The sequence below is a fragment of the Phoxinus phoxinus genome, assembly GCF_949152265.1.
Source record: "Phoxinus phoxinus genome assembly, chromosome: 4".
NCBI lineage: Eukaryota > Metazoa > Chordata > Actinopteri > Cypriniformes > Leuciscidae > Phoxinus > Phoxinus phoxinus.
The window spans coordinates 35,647,690-35,661,289 of NC_136879.1; the positions used below are offsets into that span (position 1 = coordinate 35,647,690).

At 36.3% G+C, this 13,600-nt stretch overlaps 1 protein-coding gene across 1 annotated transcript; it reads left to right on the top strand.

The window, feature by feature from the left end:
* Positions 1-3,881: 3,881 nt before the first annotated feature.
* Positions 3,882-8,074, top strand: tmem160 (transmembrane protein 160). The gene is made up of 4 exons (XM_079609614.1): positions 3,882-4,260; positions 6,113-6,137; positions 6,252-6,344; positions 6,500-8,074. Exons 1-4 carry the CDS (start codon positions 4,036-4,038, stop codon positions 6,805-6,807), a joined length of 651 nt encoding a protein of 216 aa, XP_079465740.1. The 5' UTR covers positions 3,882-4,035; the 3' UTR covers positions 6,808-8,074.
* Positions 8,075-13,600: the final 5,526 nt, after the last annotated feature.

Consider the following 13,600-nt stretch of genomic DNA (forward strand, 5'->3'; position numbering starts at 1 on the left):
CAGGTGACATAATACTTAAGTACTGAGTAATATTAATTAACTAGAGATACGGTTAGGGTTTGGTTTAGGGTTAGTTACTTGTAATTATGCAGAATTTATTGTTCTTTGTTATTTATTGTTATTTCTATAAGTACATGTAGTAACGTAACTACGTCACCTTAAAATAGTGTTACCTATAATTATTTTACATTAAAAAATGTGTTAATATGTTTTTTGTACAAACTTTTATGTCCTCTTATAATATACTTTTGGTTTTTGCTGGCTATTTGCTTATATATTTTCACATGTCTAGTCATCATTATAACCTAATTGAGTTCAATACAATTAAATATATACATGTTATAAACAAGGTCATTTATTATAATAATATAAATACCAAAGAAGACACATTTTAATGCATAATGACATAAGTAATACAGCAAATCCATTTACATATTAGTTTGAACAGTTATGGCACATAGACTACCATTCAGAAGTTTGGGGTTGATACGATTTTTACAAGTATTATACAGTAATATTGTGAATTAATTATTGTAAAAAATGTAAATAACTTTTTTCTTTACGAATATGTTATAAATTTTCAGCATCATTAATCCAGTCTTCGGTGTCACATGATCCTTCAGAAATCATTCTGATATGATGATTTGCTGCTCAAGAAACATGTTGAAAACTGTTGTGCTGCTTCATATTTTTTTTGTGGATTTTTTTTTCCAGGATTCTTTGATGAATAGAAAGATCAAAACGAAAATCACTTTTAAAATAGAATATAATACATGTCTTTTCTGCCACTTTTGATCAATTTAATGTGCCCTTGCTGAAAAAAGTAATAATAAAAAAAAAGTGATGATCCAAACATTTCAAACAATTATGTTATTGATGTTACATTTATTAAGGTATAGTTCACCCAAAAATAATCATTAACTCGCCCTCAAGTTGTTCCAAACTTGTTAAAAAAAATAATAATCTGCTGAACACAAACACTCTTCAAAATATCGTCCTTTGTGTTCAGCAGATTTTTGGTTTGGAATAAGTTTGGAACAACTTGAGGTTGGAACGGAAGACATTTTTATGGAAAGTTTGGAAATTTTTTGGGTGAACTATCCCTTTAATGACTGTACAACAATAACTGTAAACGTAAGTAAAGCCCTCAAATGAAGAAAATGCAAAGTATACATTATTTTTGAGAAAGATGAAGAAGCATTGAATGCCTTTAGAAGTCGATTTACTTTGCAGTTGAGTTTTAGCAGCTCAGATCAATGTTTAAATGTCGGTCCGTGTGCACATGCACACTTACAGTAATGAACATATTAAATTGCCAATGCCATAATAACACATGCCTTGACAAGAAAACGTCTGCAGTCTTCATGAGGAACGGCATCATAGCGTGACAACCCGAGCTTAGTTACTGTTTATATCAAAGGCGGCCCTTTCCTTAAGGCATTCTTCACACACGTACATAGAAATACACACACCGTCCCGTCTTTCCTCTGACCCCCTCCTTCCTCTCTGCGCTCCTCACGCTATATGACCATCAGGTTGCTGAGGCGTGGCGACGCACGATCCCACAGGATCACATCAAGACAAAAGGCCTCTGCGCTGGGAGAGAGGAGGCCGGAAAGGGCCACTCAAACACAAGCATACATATGCCATAAACAACAGCAGCGCACACTTTAAATGACTTTTCTGATCTTACACTTACATCAAATCAGGACAATACGGTGCCCTTGCTTAGAAAGTATTTTGGATTTTAAAAAGTGTTTTGCCACAACTAAACTTACGCACTTTCTACCAGCTAGTTATACCATCTTAAGGTGGTCAAACAGGTATTTGAAACATGGTGAGTGGTCAACTTTAGCTAATAAAACACCAATAGGAAGAGACCAAAAGGAAACCTACCAACACTGTAAAAAAAAATTTGGTTTAACTTAAAAAAGTAAGTTACCTGGTTGCCTTACAATTTTGAGTTCATTGAAATTAAACAATTGAGTTAATGCATTGAAATTAAACAATTGAGTTAATGCATTGAAATTAAACAATTGAGTTAATGCATTGAAATTAAACAATTGAGTTAATGCATTGAAATTAAACAATTGAGTTAATGCATTGAAATTAAACAATTGAGTTAATGCATTGAAATTAAACAATTGAGTTAATGCATTGAAATTAAATAATTGAGTCAATGCATTGAAATTAAATAATTGAGTTAATGCATTGAAATTAAATAATTGAGTTAATGCATTGAAATTAAATAATTGAGTTAATGCATTGAAATTAAACAATTGAGTTAATGCATTGAAATTAAACAATTGAGTTAATGCATTGAAATTAAATAATTGAGTCAATGCATTGAAATTAAATAATTGAGTTAATGCATTGAAATTAAATAATTGAGTTAATGCATTGAAATTAAATAATTGAGTTAATGCATTGAAATTAAATAATTGAGTTAATGCATTGAAATTAAATAACTGAGTTAATGCATTGAAATTAAATAATTGAGTTTGATTGATTGAAAAGATTGATAGAAACTCAAAATATTTTCTTATTTGAAGGACATTAATTATCTAAGTTGATTTAACAAAAGATAAAAAGTTGTGATAAATAATGAAAATATTTTTTTTACAGTGAAGTTGCAAAATATGTCACTTTAAATAAATATTTAAGTGCAATTAGCTTGGATGTTTAAGTCATTTCAACTTAAATTACATTAAACTGACTGAAAAAAAAGTGGAATCTTGTATAACTTATACAAATTTGGTGAGTTAAAGTAGTGTGAAAACATGTTTTCATAACTTATTGATCATCATTTTTTACATTATACAACCTGGATTCTCCAATTTTATACATATTTTAAGTCTGACTTATGTAAGCATCCAAATATTATCATATTAACAGAAATCATTATATTAACAAGCATTTTTTTGCAAAAATCTCTTTGTTTCCACCAAAATATAGAGTTGCTGGGTAGTAACTGATTATATGTTATAGTCAGATTCCAAAAATTATTTAATTGTAATAAAATTATATTACATTTTTGTAAATACTCATAATCAGACCACAGTGACATTTTTACTGATTATATGATAACTTAATATTAACAATATGACAGTAAATTAGTCCGAATTTATTGATTCTCTAATTCTTCTTTATTATCTTTCACAAAATACTACACAGCATACAAAATAAAACTCGTTTGTGCTTTATTTTGATTGTTTTTATCATCAATTCACAAACCTCCTGCCGTTCCTTCACAAACCCCAGTTAGGGAAACTGACGTAATGTATTGTTTAATGCACTTAATTTTGTTGATTACAAATGTTTAACATATTTGTTCTTCTCTCTCTTTGTTTTAACCCATTTCAATCTAGCCTATGTGATAAACAAGTTAGGCTAAAAGTAAGTAATCAAACAGTAGTCAGATTAGGCCTATATTACCTAAAATGTGAAATGATTACATTACTAACTACAGTTTTCATCATGTAAATTGTATTTAGTAATTGATTACAATTTTTAAGTAATCTAGCACTGGCTACATTTTGGACAACAACTTTACTAGAGTTTGTTACTGGTCCAAATACCATGGAAGCCACATAAGAAAAAAAATCATGCTTTGGTAAATCGCAATTACGAGATAAAAAGGCTAATTTATGATTTTAAGAAAGTCATAATTATGACATGATATGTCAATAACAGCACATGATTTGTTGTGTTTTGGCGCCATCTTGTGGACACAACTTCTACTGCATCTTCCTACGATTTTACCTTTAAAACCCCTTACAATTACACATTTTAAAATATAGTACTGCGTAACAAAGAGATGTAACTAAATCCATCAGGGACTTTAAATACGAACTCATTATAATACATAAATAACATCATATGAGGACGAGGAAGTAATGATAGATGGCGCCACTGAATTCCACGCGCACTCCTGCGAGCACGAGGCTTGAGTCTTTACACACACTCACCGGCAGTGTCAGAGTTCAGAGGTTGGGTAAAGGTCGTGTTTTGGGTTTTCCCAGTCCATCGTAAACGATGGCTTCCATAAGTTGGTTAACGTGCAGGCGGTTGTCTCGACTCGTGTGCCCGGTCTCGCAGGTCGCGCGGCGGCCGTTACTGCAGTACGCGTGGACTCCAGCGCGCGCGCTTCACCGGGGGAGCGCGCGCCGTGCGGGGGAGAAACCCCCGCTGAACAGAACACGAGCCGTGGAGCAACAGCAACAATACATCTTCACTGAACTAGATAAAGCCGACGCGCTGGTAAACACAACACACACTCTCTCCTCCTCACTTTTTTTATTCGTTTATGTGACCCTGGACGGTCCAGGCTGGACCACTAAAACTTTGGAATTGAAATTATTTACACATAATCTGAAAGCTGAATAAATATGCTTTCCATTGTTGATGTATGTTTTTTAGGATGGGACAATATTTGGCCGAGATACAACTATCTGAAAATCTGGAATCTGAGGGTGCAAAAAAATCGAAACATTGAAAAACCTTTAAAGTTGTCAAAAAAAAAAAAAAAGTTTTATACATTTACGCTGGGAAATTTACAAAATATCTTCATGGAATATGATATTTACTTAATATCCTAATGTTTTTTTGGCATAAAAGATAAATCGATCATTTTCACCCCTACAATGCCACAAATATACCTGTGCTACTTGTGACTGGTTTTGTGATCCAGGGTCACATATTACTAATTACGAAAAGTACTGGTGGTGCTCTGGTACACTAGTATACAATGATGTTACTATATTAAAGGTTGGGTAGGTAAGAATTGTCTAAAGAACTTTTTTTCAAATTGGCTTAAACTGTCTTTATATACCAATACATAATTAAAATGTAAGTACTTTGAAAAAGAGAGTATAAAAATTGAGTGACTATAGTGTATTTAATCTTCAAAAAACACAGCTCATTAATTCCTACCGGGACGAAACAAGTGATTGGCTTGCGCGACTGTCACTCTCCGTCGCCATGACTACCGCCGCTATAGAGCTGGTAAGTCCCGCCCCCTCCGTAAAACCCCGCTGGACCTCAAAGTTAAAAAACCGTCAATGCAAGTGAATGGGAGAAAATAATTATTTTCTGGTCCCGTTTGAATTGTGCCATGAATGTGAACATATGTTGTCTGTGAATTTTATATATAATCTTTCATGTTACAAGTTTGACAGTATATGGTATGATTCGTCGGCTAGCAGTTGTGGAAAAGACATAACGAGAAAGACTACATGTCGCCTATGTGACGTCACCACATAAAGTTGACTTGCCCGTGGTTTTCGCCAACCTCAACGATTTTGTCCTCTCCCTGAAAGAAGGCGGTGAAGTGCACCAAAGACACAGCCATGTCTAGCGGGATCCGTGAGCTAGAGCCGTGAGCTAGTGGTGTTGACGTTTCAAACGCGCCGAAAGCAGCGAAGAGTTGTAGTCCACAAAGTGCTCTCACACAAAGTCTACCCGTATCAAACTTCTACCCGCTAAATTGTAGCATTTTTCACACGAAAGATTATATAAAAAATTCACAGTCAACATATGTTCAAATTCATGGCACAATTCAAACGGGACCAGAAAATAATTATTTTCTCCCATTCACTTGCATTGACGGTTTTTCAACTTTGAGGTCCAGCGGGGTTAGCGGAGGGGGCGGGACTTACCAGCTCTATTACTGGCTTTGCCAACGTGCGAGCAGTCGCGCACCCGTTTTTAGGTGGGACTGAATGGAATTAATGAGCTGTTTATTGAAGATTAAATACACTACAGTCACTCAATTTTTATACTCTCTTTTTCAAAGTACTTACATTTTAATTATGTATTGGTATATAAAGACAGTTTAAACAAATTTGAATAAAAGTTTTTTTTTAGACAATTCTGACCTACCCTACCTTTAATGCACCATTTTATTCACATGCTAATCCAAAGAAATGGTTCTACAATGGTCCTCATTTAACATGGTGTTGTGTCCAAAAACCATGGCATTACCTTATTGGTTTAATGTTACATAATAATAATAATAATAATGGTAGTACCATATTTTATAAAATGTCTTATCATTATTGACATAAATACAGAATGATCTGTGTATAAACTCGTATTTTACTTTATTTTCTAGATGCTGCGGAAGTCTCATGAAACGGGTGAGATCATCTGTCCAGATTAGGCACGAATCAGGCCTATTGACATAGGCTGAATGAATTAATGTTTTAGATAAACGGATAATTTAAGCAATTTTATTTATTTATTTATTGCAGGATTTCTGTCCTGGTTCCGGAATGGTCTCCTGGCAACCGGGATCGGCGTTATTGCGTTTGTACAGAGTGATGTGGGCCGAGAGGCTGGATATGGTACTACATCTCTTTCTTCTCAGTCCCTCTGTTTTGTTTTTTGTTTTTATGCATGCGCTCAGTCTTTTCCCTCTCTGCTCTGTCATCTGTTTGTGTGTGAGTAACATCCTAAATCCTTTTCCTGTTCTGAAAGGTTTGTTTCTTTTGTCCCGCAGCGTTCTTCATCCTGGGCGGAGTGTGTGTGTCGTTCGGCGGAGCGTCATACGTGGTCAGTCTCCTGACTCTGAGGAGGATCATGCTGCTCTCTCTGCCCGCTGTGCTGCTCCACACGGCTGTGGTGTCCAGCGCTGCCCTCTTCTGGCTGTGTGCCGTATCGCTCTACATCGGCCGCCTGGAGGTGGAGATCATTCACGACGAGGACGAGGAAGAGGAAGAGCACGGGGGAGATGAAGGCGGGGAGTGCTCCGAGTGCAGAGCCCGGAGCGAGAGACGAGGTCCTGGAGAAAAAGGCCGAGACAAGTGAGACTCTGAGTCCAAATGCCTTTTACACTGACCCACAGCTCTGTATTCATAAACTGCTTTAAGACAAAAGGCAACACTGGGTTCAGGTCGGTGTGGAGTCGTGGCTTCCACATTATTGTGCTGTACTCTTGGGATGAGCGAGTTTTTGTTTCTTATGCTTTTGAACATGAGCTGTCCACACACTGCTTACAAAGGGACATACATTCATATTTTTCCTCTGTAATATTTTTGCTGGTTGTGGGATATGAGTGCTGGAACAGTAAAATAAAAGTTAATTTCTTAACTAGCGCTTACCGGACAACTAGTTCAGCATCTTGGTTGTTCAACTGTATTTTATATAGTGACGTCATTTAGAAATAAAAGTTCTGATATTAGTTTGATAACACTTTACAATAAGGTTTGATTTTCTAGCAGTAGTTAATGCATTAAGCAACTGATAATAACAATACAGCATTCATGTATAAATATACTATTGTTCCTTTTGATAATACATCAGTTCATGTTCATTTATAATGTGTAAAAATCAGAATTTCTCATTTATATTTTTACATCTATAATTGTTATATATATATAGAGCATTATGACTTAAAGTATTTGTATCTGTAGAAATGAACATTAATCAAGGTTAATAAATGCTGTGACTATTGTTCAATGTTTGCATTAAATAATGCTATCAAAACTAAACTTTACTGTAAAGTGTTCCAGCTTTTATAATATTAGAGCTGTTTTTTTTTTCATGTTACATATCAGTTTTCATCATGCTGCATTTTTCCATTATATTGCACTTATTCTTTGAGATTTATTTGAAAATGATTACCTCACGTCTCTCACAATTCCCTTCAGATTTCCTTCTCTAGTCTTACTCAATAAAATCACTCCTTGTAGATTTGACAAGAACTTCTAGACTTCATCTTCCAACTCATGGCTTTCTCTCGGCAGAGATGAAAGCACGACTTTTCTTTTATTATGCACGAATCCAAAGTATATTGTTAGTAGCAGTTTCTGTCTTTTGGTGTGTCGATAATCCGACGAGGTGAGATGTGTGTTCAGACCGCACGTGCTCGTATACAGAGATTCACTACTGGAGTGTGTGTATGTTTACTGTACATTTAATCGGCGCACATTGCACTCTTAAAATCAGTCTACTCTAAATGTTTAAATCCAGGTTGTTGTTTTTTTCCATGTTAAAAGTACATATCTTTCCTTCAAGGAATAATTCAACAATGTCATCTAAAATGTCCTATTCCAGATTAAATTGTTGTCAATTGCTCATTTTTCTTGTCCGTTATTTTGGATAAACTATTAGTGGTGTTAAACGAGTGATTCGGGTCAAAACTAGTTCAATTAAAAGTACTGTAATTTGCACTTCTACAGTAATGTATTTACAATGGAAGTGGAGCAGTGTTATTTTCATATTATTTACAAACTATTATAGTATTTATTCATATTTTGAATGAGCTTTTTCATATATATATATATATAATGTATGTTTTAGTAGTTCCATTATGTGGTTTTGTCATTTATAAATTGTTTGAAAACATTTTATGCGTTTTGGCCGTCTGTACGCAAAAAAACGCAAAGTTAGGGGCCGTTTACACGACACGACAATCCCGTTTTTTACTTAAAACTGACAACTTTTTATGCGTTTTACCTGTTAATTTTCACGACAACGACATTTTAAGAAAACGATAACGTTATTGTCTCCATGTAAAACTTCAGAAACACACATTTGTGAAAACGGTGACACCATTCGCATGCGTAATAGAGAGCCTAAGTCCCGCCCCTCCGCTTCCGGCTCATGGGACCTTATTTCGGAAAAAATATGTATGGTAGTCAGTGGCGAGAGACAACTTATCTTTTTATTCTGTCCGAACTGTGCCCTGAATTACACATATGATGTTTGTCAATTTAAAAGATAATTATGAAAGCCAAGAAAGTCGCAGTTTGTCATAAAACAGAAGAGTAACATTTTTATGTGAAAATTGCTCAAAGAACTACATCTCTCGTCTCGCACCGTTGCTCGTATGTGTGCAGTCTGGTACAAAACACTCAGGCATCACGGCGTAACTTTACGATTATAACGTAAGACTATAGAAAAAAATGACAGACGTTAGCTTCAGTAAAGTTAGCTTCATTCATTGAGTGAAAAGGTATCACGTCACATGTACGCCTTTTCGCTTTGTAGTCTTTGTAACTCCAGAAACACACATTTGTGAAAACGATGACATCATGCGTAATACGTGTGTTCAGTCTAGCCGGCTGGTAGTGATTCTTTACAAGGTGATGTCGCCAACTACTGGTCTGGCAGCAGAATACAGCGTTTTTTGTCGTGCGAACGGGATCGTTTTGACAACGTTGTCTCTGTACGTGAAAAATGGGGGGGGGGGGGGGGACATTTTCATTTTTAGTACATTGTTGTCGTGTATCAAAATTGACTAATTCGTTTTTTTAAAACAAAGATTGTATCTCTTAACATTAATGTAGCCTACTGTGAACTACCATGCACATTTTTATAACAATGGTTAATAAATACTGCAAAAATGTTTTGCTGGTTGTTAGTTCATGTTAGTTAATGCTTATATAGTCATTAATAAAGCTGAAATAAAATAAAATAGAAAAATTGGTAACACTTTATAATAAGGTCTCATTTGTTAACATTAAGTTAATGTTAACAAATGAGACCTTTAAAGTGTTACCAATTTTTCTATTTTATTTTATTTCAGCTATATTAATGACTATTAATAGTTGTAGACAACATTAACAGCTCTAGTGGGGCAAGACACTTCACTAATATAAACACTAAAATACTCAATTTTGAAATTCAATCGCATAAAACGTAAATATTAATTTTCTAATCGTGACACTAGAGTGAAAGAATCGCATATTGAATTTGTTATATGCCATTCTAACTCCTGTCATGACCAAAAATGTTCACATGGTCTTGCACAGATAATGTTACTAAACTATTTAGCCTAATATACAGTTTAATGTTTAAAGCTGCAGTCCGTCGTTTTTCCTCTTTGTCGCCATCTCTGTTAGAAATCTGCAATTGCAGTTATTCGCGGAATTATTAACTGTGCGTGGGTAGTAAATCGGCATGAAACAGCGCGGATGAACACAATGTATTGAGGAGAACCTGTCGCGTCGCTGTGAAAACTGTACTGTCATCAGCAATGTTAGAGTATGCCTTTTGAAAGTGTCAACATTAGAATTTTCATCGGTAAATGTCATCTGAACAAGTAAGTAACATTCACTTTTGTTCTGACCAAATTCGGGGGGTGGGGGGAAGCATTGCAGTAGCTATATCATGCTGATTAAATCTAACGATTGCTTATATCACGTCAAAACGTGAAAAATATATTTTTTCTGTAGCCACTCTGAAGTCCGAAGTCTTTGGGTTTTACAACTGGTGAATCTCCAGTTGTCACTGGTGATTGTCGCTTTAAACTTTCGGGATCCGCCATACCAAGTGGATAAATCTCCTCCATCATCCACACACGCTAGCCGGGGACTCCTTCTCTATGTGTACAGAAGTGACGTAATGACGCAAAGACATGCTCGAAATTCCCGCGGAAATCCACCAGTACCACTGGAATTAAAATCATTATTACAAGATTACCGTTTTGAATCGAGGTAAGGCAAGCAGATCGTTTTGAACACTGGCTGGTTACGTTTTTTTTCAAAAATGTCTTTTTTTATATTTTTAAACCCAAAAAAGTGCCGGACTGCAGCTTTAAGTTAAGTATTTTTTTCAAACATTACTCTGTAAAAAAATAAAATAAATCATGTCAACATTAGCTACATTACTTTAACTAAAATAAGTTAAGTAATGTTCTATTTTTTGAGTCAGTTAGATGTAATATAAGTTGAAATGATTTAAACAGCCAACTTGATTGTAGGCTACTTAAAAATTTAAGGGATGAAGGCATTTTTTTGTAGTGTGTTTAGCCTAATGTTTAAGCATTTTGCCCCATAGACTTCCATCACGCTAGGGGTTAATTAATTACAACTGTGAAATTGTAATGACAAAAAGTTGTTAAACGGTAAAAAGTTAAAACAAAACGTGAGTGGAGGTTGTGTGAGATATCAAGGGCAGGTGGCGTCTCTGGAGGAAGGGATTCACGGTAAACAGACAGACGTGTTGATCTGGACGCGTGTGCGGTTTGTTAATGGCGCCGGGGACTCGGAAACATGTGCGCTGCTTCTTTCATTAGTCGTTCCACTTCTGTTTGTACATCTTCAAAGAGATGCGCATTTATTTGATTATATATTTTAATTATTGTCATCCAAAAAGTTTTTTTTTTGTGTGTGTCGTTGTTGATTTCTTGTCACAGTGGCTGTTGTTGTTATCAAATACCTGAGTCCTCAGAGAAATTATGGCACTTATCTGTCTGCATATAAATGCATATAATATTGTTGCTGCATGGTCGTGTTTTGTAATTTTCGTAACACATTTAGAATTTGGTCAGGTTTTCGTTTTGTTGAGTTTTTAGTATCAGGCAGATGATTGTCTTTGCTATGTGGCTTTTGATCCTGAAGCCTGATTGGCTGATGTTCATAATTCCACCTCTGTCGTGCATTTCTGCTGTTTTTCACTCGTTTTTTTTTATATTTTTTTATTTTAAATGTATATTTATGTTAATGTGAAATGCAGAACATTCTATAAATGTGCACCTTAAAAACCAATGACATTCATTGTATGTTGATTGGGAGTGTTTATCACTGGTTACAGACTATTTGTTTATGCATGACCTTCAGTGCTATTTACAGTACATAATTAGTCTATGAATATGTACATAAACGGGGACTATGCAAGCACATTTGTCTCCCGCAATTTCTGAGAAGGACAGGTTTGATGCTTAAGGTGGCGTGAATTCAGCGCTGCACAAGGTGGAAATGTCATGTTAGTGGCCTTTCGAGGTTAACAAGCTGACAGTGTTGCAGAAGCTGTAGCTTTCCTATCCACACACTAGTTAAAGTAGTTTACAGTCCAACTACTATTTTAAAGAAACTGTTACTGTAGGTACATTACAATTACCAGCAAAACAAACATACAATTTTTAAGTAAATGTATGACCTTTTTGGCTACTTTGTAGTTTTACTGAGACATTATCAACTTTTACTCTCAACTTGACCACATTTTTGAATAAGTGTATGTACTCTTTGCTCCAATACATTTGTGATGAGTAATGCAATCACTCATAAGATTTTGCTAGTCCAACATCAACGCCTGACCTCACAAATACGCTTCTTGAAGAATGGTCAAAAATGCCCATAAACACACTCCTAAACCTTGTGGAAAGCCTTCCCAGAAGAGTTGAAGGTGTTATAGGGCTGGCCAACTCCATATTAAACCCTACCGATCAGGAATCGGATGTCATTAAAGTTCATGTGCGTGTAAAGGCAGATGTCCCAAAACTTTTGCCAATATAGATTCATAATCTTTCATCAAAATAACTTCCCCTCCCTCTTGCGACATCTCTTCTCTGATGATGTGCATACTGGCGAGAGGGCGGGGCAACCTGTCACTCACATGAGATCGACCAATAGCAAACCACAATCTAATCAGTTCCCCATGGACAAAATCAAGTCCTGTCCTACATTTATCTCGTTTAAGAAGCCATTTCAATCACATATACGTCACAATAGAGAAGGAAACACTAAACAACTTCAGTTTCACGCTTACTTTAATAAAAAAGCTGTTTAGAAAACTGCTGAGCGACTATAAGACTACTAATAAATGCAGTTACACTTGTTGTGTCACTGCATTTAGTTATTTACTCCCCAACATTGAGGGCTCAAGAACAAATGAAACATGTCTGACGTCGTCCATGTTTTTCTTGCCTATTCTCCAACTCGTCCTCGTTCTCTGGTGTTTTGGTGCAGTTCGTTAGTTACTGATTCCGCGCGTGTTTCAGTGCAGTTGGCCCGCGGTCTGTCTGTCTCTCCCTCAGCGCACGCAGCTCTGCTTCACATTCAGGGCATCTACAGGGGCCGCCACACGGCTAAAGGGCACAGCGCCCAAACACATCCCCACAAGCCAGACTTCACACACCTGCGTTACACGAACTGAGTTCATAATCGCACAGAGCTGCATCTCCATCATGTGGAACCGGTTTGTTAAACCGAACTTCATTTGTTATTGTCGCAATTTATCCATTTGCAACACAAGATCACTGAAAACCGCAATGTTCCCCCTATTTATTGCCAAAATGACCCATAAAAGAGAACTAATACCTGTTTATATGTCAGTGTGCTCTTAAGAGATGGCCGTGGAGGATATTTTAGAGGAGAAACTCCGGGTCACAGTCGAGTTATCGTATGCGCACGCACACGGCCCGGCCATTCGCCTTTTCTTCCCAACAACTCAGCTTCTTTAGTATGCAATTCCTTTAGTCGTCAAGAGGGAATGATCCTCACACTAATGAACTGAGGCCTGCCACTTGAATGTAAAACAGGTTTTAACCCGTCTTCAATGTCAGAGCCCCTCCCTGGGGTTTCTTGAAACAACACAACACCATCGCTAACACCAGCACGCTCCACGTTTCAATCACAGCGTCTGCCTTTGTCTCGACCCTCCGGCCTATTACTCTGACAGCGGGCCGCTCACCGACTCCGCTTCAAAGACACGGAGCCAGAGTTATGAATCTGTACACGGATTATGATGAACGCCAATCAAAAGGCTTTATTGTGAGCGGAGCGGAAGAGTTGACAGAGTTGGGTAGCTTACATGTGCTCCCAGAGGGAGCTGTTGTTAAAGCAGCTTATCACATCAATCCGATCCATGTTCTTTC

Bases quoted from the DNA above. Each gene is read 5' to 3' on its own strand.
- tmem160 (XM_079609614.1), top strand. From the start codon at position 4,036: ATGGCTTCCATAAGTTGGTTAACGTGCAGGCGGTTGTCTCGACTCGTG. The intron at 4,261-6,112 runs GTAAACACAACA...TTTATTTTCTAG, and splicing joins TAGATAAAGCCGACGCGCTG to ATGCTGCGGAAGTCTCATGA. The intron at 6,138-6,251 runs GTGAGATCATCT...TATTTATTGCAG, and splicing joins GCGGAAGTCTCATGAAACGG to GATTTCTGTCCTGGTTCCGG.